We start from the raw sequence: 19,332 nt of genomic DNA on the forward strand, positions 1-19,332 counted from the left end.
TACACTATATTCCTGATCAATTTGATGTTATTTTAATGGAGAAAAAAAATTGCTTTTCTTTCAAAAGCAAGGACATTTCCAAGTGACCCCAAACTTTTGAACGGTAGTGTACCGTAATTTCCGGACTATAAACCGCTACTTTTTTCCCACGCTTTGAACCTCGCGGTTTACACATTGACGCGGCTAATTTATGGATTTTTCCCCTTTCACAAGAATCATGCCACCAAAAAACCGAGCACCGTCACATAATGTGACGTAAATCGAGTGCGCTCAAACTTCCCATAATTCTGATTACGGTAGTCACTTTGTCACCCTCATCATGGCAATGACACAGAGAAATGCATATGATGCAGCTTCAAGTTGAAGGCGATCGATCTGGCTGTGGGAAAAGGAAATAGAGCTGCTGACAGCGTGGAGCATTGTCAAAAAACCCACTATCATCAACGGGTTTCGAAAGGCTGGACTGCTGCGTGTTGAAGAGGGCAGCGATCCAACATCGGATGAAGCAATTCTGAGGCTATTCAACTCCGACACCGAAGGAGATGACTTCCGTGGTTTCAGTGCACAGGAGGAGGAAGATAGTGACCAATGACTTTCTTGGTAGGCTACTGTTTACTGCTATTTTTTATTTTATTTTTTGTTACAAGCCGTGTTTCGTTAAAGCCTATTTATTTTTGTTACAAGCCGTGTTTCGTTTAAAAGCCTATTTATTTTTGTTACAAGCCGTGTTTCGTTTAAAGGCTGTGTAAAGGTAATTTGTTTCAATGTACCGGTAGGCACCTGCGGCTTATAGACATGTGCGGCTTATTCATGTACAAAATACATTTTTATTTTTTTATTCGGTGGGTGCGGTTTATATGCAGGTGCGCTTAATAGTCCAGAAATTACGGTATACAGTTGAAGTCAGAAGTACATACAGCTTAGCCAAATACATTTAAACTCAGTTTCACAATTCCTCACATTTAATCCTAATAAAAATTCCCTGTTTTAGGTCAGTTAGACTCATCACTTTATTTTAAGAATGTGAAATGTCAGAATAATAGTAAAGAGTGATTTATTTCAATTTTTATTTCTTTCATCACATTCCTAGTGGGTCAGAAGTTTACATACACTCAATTAGTATTTGGGAGCACTGCCTTAAAATTGTTTACCTTGGGTCAAACGTTTCAGGTAGCCTTCCACAATAAGTTGGGTGAATTCTGGCCCATTCCTCTAGACAGAGCGGGTGTAACTGAGTCAGGTGTGTAGGCCTCCTTGCTCGCACACGCTTTTTCATTTCTGCCCACAAATTTTCTATAGGATTGAGGTCAGGGCTTTGTGATGGCCACTACAATGCCTTGACTTTGTTGTCCTGAAGCCATTTTGCCACAACTTTAGAAGTATGCTTGTCATTGTCCATTTGGAAGACCCATTTGCTACCAAGATTTAACTTCCTGACTGATGTCTTGAGATGTTGCTTCAATATATCCACATCATTTTCCTTCCCCATGAAGCCATCTATTTGTAAAGTACATCAGTCCCTCCTGCAGCAAAGCACCCCCAAAAGATGCTGCCACCCCGTGCTTCATGGTGTTCTTCGGCTTGCAAGCCTCCCCCTTTTCTCTCTGGCCATAATGACCATCGGTATGGTTATTATGGCCAAACAGTTCTATTTTTGTTTCATCAGACCAGAAGTCATTTATCCAAAAAGTATGATCTTTGTCCCCATGTGCAGTTGCAAACCGTAGCCTTTTTTTAATGGTGGTTTTGGAGCAGGGGCTTCTTCCTTGCTGAGCGGCCTTTCAGGTTATGTTGATACAGGACTCGCTCTACTGTGGATATAGATACTTTTGTACCGGTTTCCTCCAGCATCTTCACAAGGTCCTTTGCCATTGTTCTGGGATTGATTTGTACGTTTCGCACCAAAGTACGTTCATCTCTAGGAGACAGAACGCGTCTCCTTCCTGAGCGGTGTGACGGCTGCGTGGTCCCATGGTGTTTATACTTGTTCACCTGTACAAACAATAGTACACGTGGTACCTTCAGGCATTTGTAAATTTCTCCCAAGGATGAACCAGACTTGTGGAGGTCTACAATTTTTTTTCTTCTGAGGTCTTGGCTGATTTCATTTGATTTTCCCATGAGGTCAAGCAAAGAGGCACTGAGTTTGAAGGTAGGCCTTGAAATACATCCACAGGTACACCTCCAATTGACTCAAATGATGTCAATTAGCCTATCAGAAGCTTCTAAAGCCATGACAGAATTTTCTTGAATTTTCCAAGCTGTTTAAAGGCACAGTCAACTTAGTGTATGTAAACTTCTGACCCACTGGAAATGTGATCCAATGAATTAAGTGAAATAATCTTTCTGTAAATAATTGTTGGAAAAAAAACTTGTGTCATGCACAAAATAGATGTCCTAACCTACTTGTCAAAACTAGAATTTGTTAACAAGAAATTTGTGGAGTGGTTGAAAAACTAGTTTTAATGACTCCAACCTAAGTGTATGTAAACTTCCGACTTTAACTGTGTGGGCTAATATAGTCTAAATGTTTGTCTTGGGGTAAGTTGACCCAATAGCAAGTTGAGCAAATTGAAGTGTTTTCTTCCCAGATGTAATGGAAAGCATTATCGCTGGGATATGAGGTAACAGCCCCATGTTAAGTGTTTTTTTTAAACTAGCATTTGTTAGGTGTCAAAGGGATATTTGGGTGTTTTGGCAATGAGGCCCTTTACCTACTTCCCCGGAGTCAGATGAACTTGTGGATACCATTTTTATGTCTGTGTCCAGTATGAAGGAAAGTACAGGTAGTTTTGTGCGCCAATGCTAACTTGTGTTACCCATAGACTTCCAGTCATCACGCCAACACTAGTTGGGCATTGGCTCACGAAACTACCTATAACTTCCTTCATACATAAAAATGGTATCCACTAGTTTATCTGACTCTGGGAAGTAGATAAAGGGCCTCCTTTCCAAAATCCCAACGTATCCCTTTAAAAAGATGCACTATGCAGAAATCGCATCGCCATTTCCTGGTTGCTAAAATTCTAATAGTTTGCCTAATTTCAATTTATGTGACTAAACAAGAAAATATATTGTAGAGAATCATTTTACCATCTAAACGGCTGTGAAATATCTTTCCATAACCCAAAATATTGTATTTTCAGCTGGTGTACAAAACCAAATGTTAAAGACCCTAAAACTAAACTTAAGAACAGGAAGCATAGAACAGATCTACCGCTTCTTAGACTTGCTTTCAATGAGAATGACAGATCTATAACACACAATTCTTTGTGAATTTGGTCAGGTCACCCAAAAAGTTACATATTACAGCTTTAAGCCTGTGTTAAAAGATGCTTAAAATTATTTTAAAAACAAAATGCTATTGTGATTGAATTGTGTTTGGGAAATAAAGATAGACATGGTTTTAAAAAAGAAGTGGTAATATGTGATACAGTACAAAGATGTGTAGGCGGCTTAACTTACCCTATATACCCGGGGTAAGTTGTGCCAAGAGACCACTTTTTTGGACAAGATATGTTCTCAAAACTGTAACGGTTACATGAATTCTGATTATTTCCAGGTATAAACAACACCCTGAATTATGTAGATTTCTTTGTTAGAATGAATAATATTCCTCGACTGAGTGATGCTGAATATTTTTTTAAACTTAACTTACCCCACTCTCCCCTAAAAAAAGGTGGCACCTGATCATTGCAGATTTGCAAACTGGTCTAGTTAGTGACTGTTTTTAGCTCCATTAACTTTAGCTGGGCTTGTGCAAATGGCTATTACTGAGCTACCTGAGGCTGTGCGTTTCACAAATCAACACTGCCTTGCCATCAATTTCTAATGGGCTTGAAGACAACATATACTTTGCACCCACTGCACAGGAGGGCACGACACGGGCTGAGCATCCCCAAATTAGATGTGATACCATGAGGGGAGCGGCATTTTCACAATCAATCTATGTTTAGCCTTGGAATTTGTTTGCTCTGTAAACTGTGCACTGTAATCCACTCCTGGTTTTGTTTGTAAAAGTAGGACCTTGGTGTAGGCCAAAAAGTAGATTACACTCTGCACGCCACCCCACGTGTTCTACAATTCCATCAAGTCTCTGAGCCTTCCTGGACAAGTCCATTATCAACCAGATTACTGAAAAATCTATTTGCCAAGTTGGGTTGGCAAGACCTGTCAATTCCCACTGTGATGGAGAAGTCCATTGAGTGAAAGATTATCATGAGGTGTTTGGGCGCTTGCCTATGAGATGAGATGTCTAAACAGCTTACCAGAACAGTGCAATAATAAAGGCAGGGTCATCTGGGAAGGGGGATTGAGGAATTCCCAAACAAAGAGCATTGCGGGAGAGTTTGTCCCGGAGGCATATTAATGTACATGCTAGCCTCTACAAGTCTGAGTGTAGAAGCTTCCACTTTTGTGTTAATATATAAATTCAAAATGTTGAGTAAACTTCATTTTAACTTACTCTACCTGTTGTACCCTGATTTTGTTGTTCTACCATTGGAAATTTGAGAAGAAATATCCACAGGAAAGTGTTATTAACCTGACTTTTCAGAACACTGGTGTGTATATGGTTCTGTCAGCTTGTATTTCCGCTTTGTAGTTTCAATCTACTGACACTATTTTCTACATAGTGTGCATCACTTGCAACTGCATCAGGAGACTGGAAATATAGACCGACGTTCTAAAAACTAGGGTTTATAATACTTTCCTGTGGGTATTTTTTATTTTATTTTGTGAGACTTAAGGAACAACCACCCAGACAGCCGGTAGAGTAAGTTCAAATATAACTTTATTGAACATTCTGGCTTGTAGAGGTCGTTAGAGGAATAAAAAATATACTATTTCTTTGTTTCAGAGTGTGCAAACAGCAAGGTGTATTAGGCAATACACACAAATGCATACACCCCTTCTGCTAACTTACCTGTCTGTCTGAAGTAACCAAGCGGAATTCTTGAGAGAGTTTCCCAAAGAAGGACCTGTGCGTCTTCCGGAATGGGTGTATAGTACCCTGTGGGTACCACACAAAAACACAGTCACGTGAAAGGATGTGAGAGATTAGGATGAAACCTGTAATGCTTGCAGAGAAGTAGTAATACAAGCTATAAGTCTTACATAATACTACCATCTAGTGGCTTCCCAATGTAGTGTTTATCCTTCTTCAGCTACAGTAGTTTGCCAGTAAGTAATTAAATACATATACACACACATACATACATATTTTTTTTACTTTAGGCCTCCCAACTTGTCTTAAAAAGGAAAACTTACCAGCACAAACATGTCAGTTTCATGCTTTTTTCTGTGCATTGGGATATCTGCAGAGGAAGAGAAAGTATGTGGTTATGAAAAGCACTGATACAAAGTACTGCTATAAAGTAAAGTATTCATCTAACGTTATTTTCAAGATACCAGAATGCTGCATGTTTGATTATTATTATTATTTTGTAATTTTATTTAACTAGGCAAGTCAGTTAAGAAAAAAGTGATGATGGCCTACCCCGGTCAAACCCTAACGACGCTGTGCTAATTGTGCGTCGCCCTACAGGACACCCAATCATGGCCGGTGGTGATACAGCCTGCATTCGAACCAGGGTCTGTAGTGATGCCTCTAGCACTGAGATGCAGTGCCTTAGAACGCTGTGCCACTCTGGAGCCTAAATTATGCATGGTTTTCAAAATGCATTTCCACCTAAGACTTACCCGAAGGCCAGTGTCCACAGTGTTTTATGTTAATGTAAACTCTTGGTGCTATTGTGTCTCCATCAGGAGTGTGACATTAAAGACATGGAGCAAGAAGATGCAGGTGGCAAAGGTTTAAGAAATCTGCAGATAGCCAGTCAGCCACCGAGCTCTGCTTTGATTTCCTGGCCTAATGTTAAACAGCTAACTAGCAGATGAAACGTCATCAACGTTAGTTAACTTTGCCCCGGAATTCAGGTAAACTCACTCTAGCAAAGCACGTTAGCTGACAAGTTTTATCGTCTTGGCAATCATAACATGGCAATGCCAATGCATTAGCTTCAGTGAAGATTTACCTAGCTACACACAGCTGGGGAAATATGCTTCAAAGCGGATTATGGTTTCTAACAGTGGCTAGCCAGTTTATCGTTACCCTAGCTACCAATAACATTGCGCTGGCTAGCTAGCATAACATAGCTACCGGCAACGTTAGCTAACTAACTACCTGAATCGTTGATAACGTCCACCGCCACCATGTCAGGTTTATCCAGGGGACCAACTTTCCTCTCGGTCATCCCGGACGGCACCACGTCCGGCTTGGAACCGAATTTTCTGGGGTAAAAGTCCCCAACATTGTGATACGATAGTCCTGATAGAGATGTGGTCATACCATCCATCGCCATTTTGGACCCTTCAAATCGACTGAACTCTCGAGAACCTCTTAGTTGCGCGTGCCTGCCCAAATTCACAGATCTGTATATCATCTTATCGTGATCCAGCTCTTGGCTATCCCGAAAAAAATATTGTTTACATGGTTTTACAGCCAGGGATTTCAGGGCGTCATACAACTTCAGGTGAGAAGATACCATTTTTTTGCTAAACCCCCCCGCTAATTTAATGAAATCACGTATCTCTGACTGATACATTCAAGATCCCCTTTCTGCTGAAATTGCAGTTATGTTAGTGATTGATAAGAAATAAGATTCTGTATTAATACAAATGACATGAACGCGGAATTCTCGAACCCACAAAAAGAAAATATGCACATTTTCCCACCAGTTAAGTGTTTCCACCAAATTGACTTTTTGCGGATAAAAATCAGTGCGTGATGACACATTTACTGCACACAACATTTATATTTTCACTTGCATTTTTAGGTACCGAATAAAAATAGGAATTTCAATGTTTCCATCACATTTTCAACTCTTCCGATAGTTTTGCCACAAAAACTGTTGCATTAAATAGCAACGCTGCATACCTTGGCGCGTGCGCTCTAGCCAAAGATCGCCGATACAGTGCGGTTAGGCTCAGCGAGGGTATTGTCATGATAAGCGATAATATAGTTCTTTGTCAAACGGCAGTCGAGCATTTATGTCATCAGAATAAGACCCTCTATATTTATTGGAAAGCAGTATGAAGAGCACAATGCACTTTCACCGCCCTGTGAAGTTCATCATAATCTATTTTATCGAGAGTTTAATAAACGTCATGGTTTCTCGAGTAGTCGGGTCATGGCTAGAAGGGACCCAGCATTTGTCAAATTAACGGAAAAAAAAATGTTTTTACATTTTAGCTAACCATTTTCCTAACCTTAACCAAATTATCTTAAACTGATACGTTAATTATTCTAACCTGTTGCGTCAATTATCTTAACCTGCTACGAAACATCAATATGACTTTAATTTGACACATTCTGGATCCCTTCCAGCCAAGACCGAGTCGTAGTGGGGAGGACAACACACCATATCGCGTGACTCTCAAGCTTCTTCTTCTTCTTCTTTGGAGTTTAACTGCGGTTGGCGTTCAATATGTTGCATTAACGCCCCCATTTTGGAAATGGGAAACAAAAATAAAACACCTTCATATTAACCATACACCCATTAAAAACACACTACCCCATTCACCTACTTTGACCCTATCTACTCCTGCACCTTCACAATAGCCTGGGAGGACGGGACACAACCACAGTTACACCCTGTAACTCTTCTGAAGTCAAATCTCGTATACCCAAATACTTCTCTGCATCTGCCACCACAACATATATTTTCTGTGATTTACATTCCATTTTTGCGGTACAGTTGATAACCATTGCTATGAATGCTAAAAAGCCAACCTTAATGAAGCATATGTCACTTGTTGGCCTATCTCTCTACAACACACAGGGATCTGGTTTTGGTCAGGTGGTTTAAGCTTGTTTAAGCATGAACTACTCTGACTCTTGCACCTCAACCTGCCTCTCTCGCACCGGACAATTCTGATCCTCAGCAACATGGGCAGTTGACACAAACAACTTTATGCATATAAATTACACAATCCTCTATCCCATTCCCTCCTGCATACTTCCCACATCTTGGAATCTCCCGCCTACAAACTGCTGCGACTTGACCATAAATATTGCACCTAAAACAGTGCAGTGTATTCGTTGCAAAAGCTCTAACAGGATAACTGATATATCCTAACATGACTTTGTCGGGTAGAGACTCTGACTCAAAACACAAAACGACTTACAATGACTCCTCTGTTTCACAATGCTCACCACTGGTTCTGCGTCGCACCAAAAGCCGGGCATCACAAACACCAGGACTTCAATTGCTCCACCTCCAAACTCCAAGTTTATTTCGATATGATAGTAATCCCAGTCTGCTGTTCCCACATGCTTCAAGGGGGCCACTATTGTCCCTGTTCCCAAGAAAGCTAAGGTAACTGAGATAAAACGATACCGCCCCGTAGCACTCACTTCCGTCATCATGAAGTGCTTTGAGAGACTAGTCAAGGACCATATCACCTCCACCCTACCTGACACCCTAGACCCACTCCAATTTGCTTACCGCCCAAATAGGTCCACAGACGATGCAATCTCAACCACACTGCACACTGCCCTAACCCATCTGGATGTGAGAATGCTGTTCATCGACTACAGCTCAGCATTTAACACCATAGTACCCTCCAAACTCGTCATCAAGATCGAGACCCTGGGTCTCGACCCCGCCCTGTGCAACTGGGTACTGGACTTCCTGACGGGCCGCCCCCAGGTGGTGAGGGTAGGTAACAACATCTCCACCCCACTGATCCACAACACTGGGGCCCCACAAGGGTGCGTTCTGAGCCCTCTCCTGTACTCCCTGTTCACCCATGACTGTGTGGCTATGCACGCCTCCAACTCAATCATCAAGTTTGCGGATGACACTACAGTGGCAGGCTTGATTACCATCAATGATGAGATGGCCTACAGGGAGGAGGTGAGGGCCCTCGGAGTGTGGTGTCAGGAAAATAACCTCACACTCAACGTCAACAAAACAAAGGAGATGATTGTGGACTTCAGGAAACAGCAGAGGGAGCACCCCCCTATCCACATCAATGGGACAGTAGTGGAGAGGGTAGTAAGTTTTAAGTTCCTTGGTGTACACATCACGGACAAACTGAATTGGTCCACCCACACAGACAGCGTCGTGAATAAGGCGCAGCAGCGCCTCTTCAACCTCAGGAGGCTGAAGAAATTTGGCTTGTCACCAAAAGCACTCACAGACTTCTACAGATGCACAATCGAGAGCATCCTGTTGGGCTGTATCACTGCCTGGTACGGCAACTGCTCCGCCCACAACCGTAAGGCTCTCCAGAGGGTAGTGAGGTCTGCACAACGCATCACCGGGGGCAAACTACCTGCCCTCCAGGACACCTACACCAGCCGATGTCACAGGAAGGTCATAAAGATCATCAAGGACAACAACCACCCGAGCCACTGCTATCATCCAGAAGGCGAGGTCAGTACAGGTGCATCAAAGCAGGGACCGAGAGACTGAAAAACAGCTTCTATCTCAAGACCATCAGACTGTTAAACAGCCAACACTAACATTGAGTGGCTGCTGCCAACACACTGACTCAACTCCAGCCACTTTAATAATGGGAATTGATAGAAATTGATGTAAAATTTATCACTAGCCACTTTAAACTATGCCACTTTGTTTACATACCCTTCATTACTCATCTCATATGTATATACTGTACTCGATACCATCTACTGCATCTTGCCTATGCCGTTCTGTACCATCACTCATTCATATATCTTTATGTACATATTCTTTATCCCTTTACACTTGTGTGTATAAGGTAGTAGTTTTGGAATTGTTAGGTTAGATTACTCGTTGGTTATTACTGCATTGTCAGAACTAGAAGCGCAAGCATTTCGTTACACTCACATTAACATCTGCTAACCATGTGTATGTGACAAATACATTGGATTTGATTTGATTTTGGCCATAATGGCTTTTCCACCATAATTTATCATATTAATTTTACCAACGCAAAAAAATCCACCATGTCGCACAAACAAAGTATCTGTTGGCATTTATAAAATTGTACCAAAACGTCCTTTTTCCATCATAGCTGTTGTGATAAAAAAAAATGTATATGGTATGGCTTTACTCGCATAAAAACTGGATAGAATCGTGGTTATTGCACAAATCATAATCAAATCTACATTGATTGGTGGCGTACACAGATTTGCAGTGAAATGCTTGTGTTTCTAGCTCCAACAGTGCAGTAATACCTAGCCCAATAATGTACTAAAGTAACATAACGCTTGTAACGGCAGATCTCTTCGTCTGAAGAGGAGTAAGGATCGGACCAAGATGCAGCGTGGTAAGTGTTCATGATGATTACTTTAATACATAAACTGAACACCATAAAATTCAAAACAATAAATGTGAACATGAACAAAACCGAAACAGTACCGTGTGGCGACAAACACTCACACGGAAACAAACAGTGAAACCCTGGCTACCGAATTATGATTCTCAATCAGAGACAACTAACGACACCTGCCTCTGATTGAGAACCATACTAGGCCGGAACAGAAACCAATCATAGAAAAACAAACAGACTGCCCACCCCAACTCACGCCCTGACCATACTAAATAAAGACAAAACAGGAAATAAAGGTCAGAACGTGACAACGTTACTCCTTATAGTCCAAAGTCCTTTATGGTTCTATTTAAACAGTGAATTGGTTCAGGAAACCAAAACAGCCAAATGCTCCATCTAAACGTGAATCGATTTTCAATTGCATTATGATTCTTGAAACATAAATCCCTCTACTTTCATATCTCAAAATAATTTCACAAATGCAAAATACACACATACTGTACTCTGTTTCAGCAAGTTTTAACACAGTTGCAGCCAACAGTATTTTTTAGTGACAACAAGTTTGTGGCGTCCATCTTCTGTTTACAAATCACATTTATTTATAAAGCCATTTTTACATCAGCAGATGTCATAAAGTGCTTGTACAGAACATAGCCTAAACCCCCAAACAGCAAGCAATGCAGGCCTAGAAGCACGGTGGCTAGGACAAACTCCCTAAAAAGGCTGGAACCTAGGAAGAAACCTAGACAGGAACCAGGCTCTGAGGGGTGGCCAGTTCTCTTCTTGCTGTGCCAGGGGAGATTATAGGACTGCATGGCCATTAAGGCCAGATCATTCTTCAAGATGTTCAAACGTTCATAGATAACCAGGAGGGTCAAATAATAATCACAGTGGTTGTAGAGGGTGCAACAGCTCAGCACCTTAGGAGTAAATGTCAGTTGGCTTTTCATAGCCGAGCATTCAGAGGACGAGACAGCAGGTGCGGGCGGTAAAGAGGGAGAAAAGGAACAGAGAGGTAACGAGAGGTAGTGAGCTCATGGGCTCCTGAGTTCATCTGCAAAGAAAATTGAATAAGGTGTAAACTTGGCAGTAGAAAACCTAAGCAGTATATTTGACCACTCAGCTTCCCTATCAAATCAAAAAAATTCAAGCAGAACCTAAGAAAATTAACAACAATGTCAAATGCTTTGATGAAGAATGCAAAAACCTAAGAAAACATTGAGAAACCTATTCAACCAAAAACATAGAGACCTGGAAAGCCTGAGCCTATGTCTACACTATGGTGAATCAATAAAACAATACAGAAATACACTATGGAAAAAGAAGGAACATCATGTCAGAAATCAGCTCAATGTAACTGAAGAATCCATAAAATCTAACCACTTCTGGGAAAATTGGAAAACTGAAAATGAACAACAACACGAAGAGTATGGAAAACCACTTCTCCAATCTTTTTGGCTCTATAACAAAGAACAAACAGAAAAAACATATACATGATCAAATACAAATCTTAGTATCAACCATTAAAGACTACTAGAACCCACTGGATTCTCCAAATACATTGAATGAACTACAGGACAAAATGCAAACCTTCCAAACCAAAAAGGCCTGTGGGGTTGATGATATCCTAAATGAAATGATATACAGACCACAAATTCCAATTGGCTGTACTTAAACTCTTTAACATAATTCTCAACGCTGGCATCTTCCCCAATATTTGGAACCAAGGACTGATCACCCCAATCCACAAAAGTGGAGGCCAATTAGACCCCAATAACTACCGTGGGATATGCGTCAACAGCAATCCTCTGTATTATCATTAACAGCAGACTTGTACACTTCCTCAGCAAAAACAATGTACTGAGCGAATGTCAAATCAGCTTTTTACCAAATTACCATACGATAGACTATGTATACACCCTGCACCCATCCTAGAAACCAAGATGGCGTAGCAGTGAAGATGTGGCTTGTCGTCCTTTCGTTTACTTTTTGCAATTTTCATTTTTTGTATATATTCCAATTTATTTTTCAATATCTTTTTCCATTTTTAAAGTAAATATACCTTAAAGTAAATATGCCTCACTCAATGTGACACAGATCCGCTATTTCTTTTAGACCTTATAGCCAAAACTTTCATCAGAAGCTAGCCAGCTAATTAGCAACTAGCTATTTAGTCATTGTTAGCCAATGCTAGCGGCCTTTACCCTCTGCTCAGGCACCAGACGCTTTTTAGCCTGGATAATACCTGCCAGCCTTGGACTGTTTTTCTCCACTACAATGCCGGATTCCTGCCGTAAACCCTGGACCATTGATCATCACAGCTAGCTAGCTGCCACTGAGTTACCCAGCCCCGAAGCTAGCCCTGAGCCAGGCGCATCTCCCGGCCAGCAAACAATTACCACAACTACAATACTTCTTTCACCATCTGGCCTGGTCCCTTCGTCGACACGGCACCCCGCCGTACCACCACGACTGGTCGCAGACGTAATTCCACCAGCTGTGCCTTCATCCGGCCTTTGCCAGATGTCGGAGCAGACGCTTCTACCTACCCCGGCCTGCTAACTTTAAATGCCGTGTCTCCCTCGTGCTAGAGTAGCATTGACTACCCCGCGGCTTCCCTGTTCCATCTATTAAGGTAGACTAGACCCTATGGCTACACTTGGCTACATAGCTGATGCCTGCTGGACTGTTCATTTTTCACAGAACTAAACTTTGTTTACCTTTGTTTATCTGTCGGCCCTAGCCCCAAACTCAGGCCCTGTGTATAGTTAAACGACCCTCTCTGCCCATTCATCGCCATTTTACCTGTTGTTGTTGTCTTAGCTGATTAGCTGTTGTTGTCTGCCCGTTGTTTTCTTAGCTAGCTCTCCCAATCAACACGTGTGATTGCTTTATGCTTCGCTTTATGTAGCTCTCATAAGTCAATATACCTTGTATACTGTTGTTTAGGATCGTTATCATTGTTTTAGTTTACTGCGGAACCCCTAGTTCCACTGTACATGCCTCAGATACCTCTTTTGTCCCACCTCCCACACATGCAGTGACCTCACCCAGTATAACCAGCGTGTCCAGAGATGCAACCTCTCTTATCATCACTCGGTGCCTCGGGTTACCTCCACTGTACCCGCACCCCACCGAACCCCTGTCTGCACATTATGCCCTGAATCTATTCAACCACGACCAGAAATCTGGTCCTTTTATTCTCTGTCCCCAACGCACTAGACTACCAGTTTTGCTAGCCTTTAGCCGTACCCTCATCCTACTCCTCCTCTGTTCCTTGGGTGATGTGGAGGCTAACCCAGGCCCTGCGTGTCCCCAGGCACTCTCATTTGTTGAGTTCTGTAATCGAAAAAGCCTTGGTTTCATGCATGTTAACATCAGAAGTTTGTTTTACTCCCTAAGTTTGTTTTACTCACAGCTTTAGCACACTCCGCCAACCCGGATGTCTTTGCGTGTCTGAATCCTGGTTTAGGAAGGCCACCAAAAATTCTGAGATTTCTATACCCAACTACAACATTTTCTGTCAAAGATAGAACTGCCAAAGGGGGAGGAGTTGCAATCTACTGCAGAGATAGCTTGCAAAGTTCTGTCATACTTTCCAGGTCTATGCCCAAACAGTTTGAGCTTCTAATTTTAAAAATGACTCTCTCCAGAAATAACTCTCTCACTGTTGTCGCATGTTATTGACCCCCTCAGCTCCCAGCTGTGCCCTGGACACCATATGTGAATTGATTGCCCCCCGTCTATCTTCAGAGTTTGTTCTGTTAGGTGACCTAAACTGGGATATGCTTAACACCCCAGCAGTCCTACAATCTAAGCTAGATGCCCTCAATCTCACACAAATTATCAAGGAAACCAACAGGTACAACCCTAAATCTGTAAACATGGGCAACCTCATAGATATTATCCTGACCAACTTCCCACCAAATACACCGCTGCTGTTTTCATTCAGGATCTCAGCGATCGCTGCCTCATTGTCTGCATCCGCTATGGGTCCGCAGTCAAACGACCTCCCCTCAAACACTCTCTAAAACACCCCTGTGAGCAGGCCTTTTTAATCGACCTCGCCCGGGTATCCAGGAAGTATATTGACCTCATCCAGTCAGTCGAAGATGCCTGGTTGTTCTTTAAAAGGAATTTCCACACCATCTTAAATAAGCATGCCCCTTTCAAAAAATGTAGAACTAAGAACAGATATAGCCCCTGGTTCACTCCAGACCTGACTGCCCTTGACCAACACAAAAACATTCTGTGGCTGACTGCAATAGCATCGAATAGTCCCCGCAATATGCAACTTTTCATGGAAGTAAGGAACCAATACACACAATCAGTTAGGATTACTCATCTCATATGGAAATACTGTACTCGATACCATCTACTGTATCTTGCCTATGCTGCTCTGTACCATCACTCATTCATATATCCTTATGTACATATTCTTTATCCCCTTACACTGTGTATAAGACAGTAGTTTAGGAATTGTTAGTTAGATTACTTGTTGGTTATTACTGCATTGTCGGAACTAGAAGCACAAGCATTTCGCTACACTCGCATTTACATCTGCTAACCATGTGTATGTGACAAATAACATTTGATTTGATTTGATTTGAAAGCGAAGGCTAGCTTTTTCAAACAGAAGTTTTCATCCTGTAGCTCTAACTCCAAAAAGTTTTGGGACACTGTAAAGTCCATGGAGAACAAGAGCACCTCCTCCCAGCTGTCCACTGCACTGAGGCTAGGTAACACGGTCACCACCAATAAATCCATGATAATCAAACATTTCAATAAGCATTTCTCTACGACTGGCCATGCTTTCCTCCTGGCTACCGCAACCCCGGCCAACAGCTCTGCACTCCCCCAAGCTACTTGCCCGAGCCTCCCCCCGCTTCTCTTTCACCCAAATCCAGATCGCAGATGTTCTGAAAGAGCTGCAAAACCTGGACCCGTACAAATCAGCTGGGCTAGACAATCTGGACTCTCTCTTTCTAAAATTATCCGCTGCCATTGTTGCAACCCCTACTACCAGTCTGTTCAACCTCTGTTTCGTATCGTCCGAGATCCCTAAAGATTGGAAAGCTGCCGCGGTCATCCACTCTTCAAAGGGGGTGACACTCTAGACCCAAACTGTTATAGACCTATATTCATCCTGCCCTGCCTTTCTAAAGTCTTTGAAAGCCAAGTTAATAAACAGATCACTGACCACCTTCTCCGCTGTGCATTCCAGTTTCCGAGTTGGTCATGGGTACACCTCAGCCACGCTCAAGGTACTAAACGATATCATAACCGCCATTGATAAAAGACTGTACTGTGCAGCCGTCTTCATCGACCTGGCCAAGGCTTTTGACTCTGTCAATCACCGTATTCTTATCGGCAGACTCAATTGCCTTGGTTTCTCAAATGACTGCCTCGCCTGGTTCACCAACTACTTTGCAGACAGAGTTCAGTGTGTCAAATCAGAGGGCCTGTTGTCCGGACCTCTGGCAGTCTCTATGGGGGTTCCACAGGGTTCAATTCTCGGGCCAACTCTTTTCTCTGTATATATCAACGATGTCGCTCTTGCTGCAGAGGATTCCCTGATCCACCTCTACGCAGATGATACCATTCTGTATACATCTGGACCTTCTTTGGACACTGTGTTAACGAACCTCCAAACAAGCTTCAATGCCATACAACATTCCTTCCGTTGCCTCCAATTGCTCTTCAACACTAGTAAAACCAAATGCATGCTTTTTCGCACCAGCCCGCCTGACTAGCATCACTACTCTGGACGGTTCAGACCTAGAATACGTGGACAACTAAAAATACCTAGGTGTCTGGCTAGACAGTAAACTCTCCTTCCAGACTCATATCAAACATATTCAATCCAAAATCAAATCTAGAATCGGCTTTCTATTTCGCAACAAAGCCTCCTTCACGCACACCACCAAACTTACCCTAGTAAAACTGACTATCGAACCATCCTCTTCGGCAATGTCATCTACAAAATAGCTTCCAATACTCTACTCAGCAAATTGGATGTAGTCTATCACAGTGCCATACGATCTGTATGCTCGAGTCGGCTGGCCCTCGCTACATATTCGTTGCCAGAACCACTGGCTCCAGGTCATCTATAGGTCTATGCTAGGTAAATTCCGCCTTATCTTAGCTCACTGGTCACGATAATAACACCCACCCATAGCATGCGCACCAGCAGGTATATCTCACTGGTCATCTCCAAAGCCAACACCTCTTTTGGCCACCTTTCCTTCCAGTTCTGTGCTGCCAGTGACTGGAACAAATTGCAAAAATTGCTGGAGACTTAGTTCCCTCGCTAAATTTAAACATCAGCTATCTGAGCAGCTAACCGATCGCTGCAGCTGTACATAGTCCATCTGTAAATAGCCCACCTGTCACGCCTTGACCATAGAAAGCTGTTTATTCTCTATGTTGGTTGGGGCGTGATGGTGACTAGGGTGGGTCATCTAGGTGTTTTTGTATTTCTATGGTGGCCTGATATGGTTCCCAATCAGAGGCATCTGTTTATCGTTGTCTCTGATTGGGGATCATATTTAGGTAGCCATTTCCCCATTGGTTTTCGTGGGATCTTGTCTACGGATAGTTGCCTGTGTGCACCAGTAGCTTCACGTTTCGTTTGTGCTTGTTTGTTTTGTTTTGTTGAGTTTCGGTTTATTAAAAATATGTGGAACACCTACCACGCTGCATCTTGGTCTTCATTTAACGACGGACGTGACAGAAGATCCCACCACCAATGGACTAAGCAGCGTGAGCAGGACCCTGGACAAGGACCGGGGAGTATCGCCGTCCGAAGGAGGAGATAGAGGCAGCGAAAGCGGAAAGGCGACGATACGAGGAGATAGCTCAACGAAGCAAGCGCGATAGGCAGCCCCAAAACATTTGGGGGGGCACACAAGAAGATTGGAGGAGTCAGGTTTCAGACCTGAGCCAACTCCCTGTGCTTACCGTGGTCATGCACCATGTTATGCGGTGATGCGCACGGTGTCTCCAGTGCGCATTCACAGCCCAGTGCACTCTGTTCCAGCTTCCCGCAGTTGCTGTGCTAGAGTGGGCAATCAGCCAGGATGGATTGTGCCAGCTCAGCGCTCCTGGTCTCCAGTACGTCTCCTCTGTCCAGGATATCCTGCGCCTGTTCTACGCAGAGGTTCTCTGTCCAGAGCCTCCTGCGACGATCTATGGTCCGGTTCCTCCGGCGACGATCCACTGTCCGGTGCCTCCATCGACGACCCATGGTCTGGAGCTTCCGACGAATACGCCCTGTGTCATCCATCATAGATGCCCACCCGGATCCTCACCTATTGAGTCAGGGTTTGAGGTCGGAGTCCGCACCTTTGGGGGGGGGGGGGGGTACTGTCACGCCTTGACCAAAGAAAACGGTTTATTCTCTATGTTGGTTGGGGCGTGATAGTGACTAGGGTGGGTCATCTAGGTGTTTTTGTATTTCTATGGTGTCCTGATATGATTCCCAATCAGAGGCAGCTGTTTATCATTGTCTCTGATTGGGGATCATATTTAGGTAGCCATTTCCTATGGATAGTTGCTTGTGTGCACCAGTAGCTTCACGGTTCGTTTGTGCTTGTTTGTTTCGGTTTATTAAAAATATGTGGAACGCCTACCACGCTGCACCTTGGTCTTCATTTAACAATGGACGTGACACCACCCAATCTACCTACCTCATCCCCATATTGTTTTTATTTACTTTGCTGCTCTTTTGCACACCAGTATCACTACTTACACACCATCATCTGCTCATCATCATCTGCTCATCTATCACTCCAGTGTTAATCTGCTAAAGGCAGGGTAGCCTAGTGGTTAGAGCGTTGGACTAGTAACCGGAAGGTTGCAAGTTCAAATCCCAGAGCTGAAAAGGTACAAATCTGTCGTTCTGCTCCTGAACAGGCAGTTCAGTTCCTAGGCCATCATTGAAAATAAGAATTTGTTCTTAACTGACTTGCCTAGTAAAATAAAGGTAAAATAAAATTGAATTACTTTGCTACTATGGCTTATTTATTGCCTTACCTCCTCATGTCATTTGCACACACTGTATATAGACTTTATTTTTTTTCTATTGTGTTACTGACTGTACGGTTGTTTATTCTATATGTAACTCTTGTGTTGTTTCTGTCACACTGCTTTGCTTTATCTTGGTCAGGTCGCAGTTGTAAATGAGAACTTGTTCTCAACTAGTTTACCTGGTTAAATAAAGGTGAAATACAATTTTACAAATTGACAAACAAACCAAAACAAAGGCAGACACTAGACACTGGGTGATTAATTCACCTTTCAGCAGGACAATAACCCCTAATGTAAAGCCAAATCTACACTGGAGTTGCTTACCAAGAAGACAATGAATGTTCCTGAGTGGCCGACTTAGTGTTTTGACTTTTAAATCTACTTGAACATTTATGGCAAGACCTGGAAATGGTTGTCTAGCAATTATCAACAACCAAATTGACAGAGTTGAAGACGCACATTTCAGGTGTGGAAAGCTCTTGGAGACTTATCCAGAAAGACTCACAGCTGTAATTGCTGCCATCAGTGCTTCTACAAAGTATTGACTCAGGGGTGTGAATACTTATGTAAATTAGATATTTCTTTATTTAATTTTCTATAAATGTGTAAACATTTATAAAAACATGTATTTACTTTGTCATTATGGTGTATTGTGTGTAGATGGGTGAGAGAGAAAAATCTATTCAATCCATTTAGAATTCAGGCTGTAACATAAATGTGGAATAAGTCAAGGAGTATGAATACTTTCTGAAGGCACTGTATATGGGGTATACAACCATCCCAGCTCTGCAGATTTTGCTGCGAAGAGACCGAATCATTAGATCCCTTGTTTTGGTACTGCCCATATGCAGCTTGTTGTTGGTCACAGGTTCAGGAATGGCTGAAGAATTACAACATTTACCTGGAATTAACTCTACAAATAGCACTGCTGTGAGATTTGAAAAGTAATAGTCAATACTCAGCAAAATATTTTATCTTTAATTT

The 19,332-nt window shown here is 42.5% G+C and overlaps 1 protein-coding gene across 1 annotated transcript in view; it reads right to left on the minus strand.

Moving 5' to 3' along the window:
- LOC135511125 (zinc transporter 6-like) overlaps positions 1-6,367 on the minus strand; it is a 76,972-nt gene extending 70,605 nt beyond the window's left edge. Inside the window, exons 1-3 of the mRNA XM_064932688.1 lie at positions 6,185-6,367; positions 5,269-5,315; positions 4,925-5,011 (exon numbers count right to left, since the gene is read on the minus strand). Coding sequence (XP_064788760.1) covers positions 4,925-5,011; positions 5,269-5,315; positions 6,185-6,362 — 312 coding nt within the window. The 5' untranslated portion in view covers positions 6,363-6,367. The remainder of the gene's footprint in view (positions 1-4,924; positions 5,012-5,268; positions 5,316-6,184) is intronic.
- Between the last annotated feature and the right edge of the window lie 12,965 nt (positions 6,368-19,332).

This window comes from Oncorhynchus masou, chromosome 23 (genome assembly GCF_036934945.1).
Source record: "Oncorhynchus masou masou isolate Uvic2021 chromosome 23, UVic_Omas_1.1, whole genome shotgun sequence".
Lineage (NCBI taxonomy): Eukaryota > Metazoa > Chordata > Actinopteri > Salmoniformes > Salmonidae > Oncorhynchus > Oncorhynchus masou.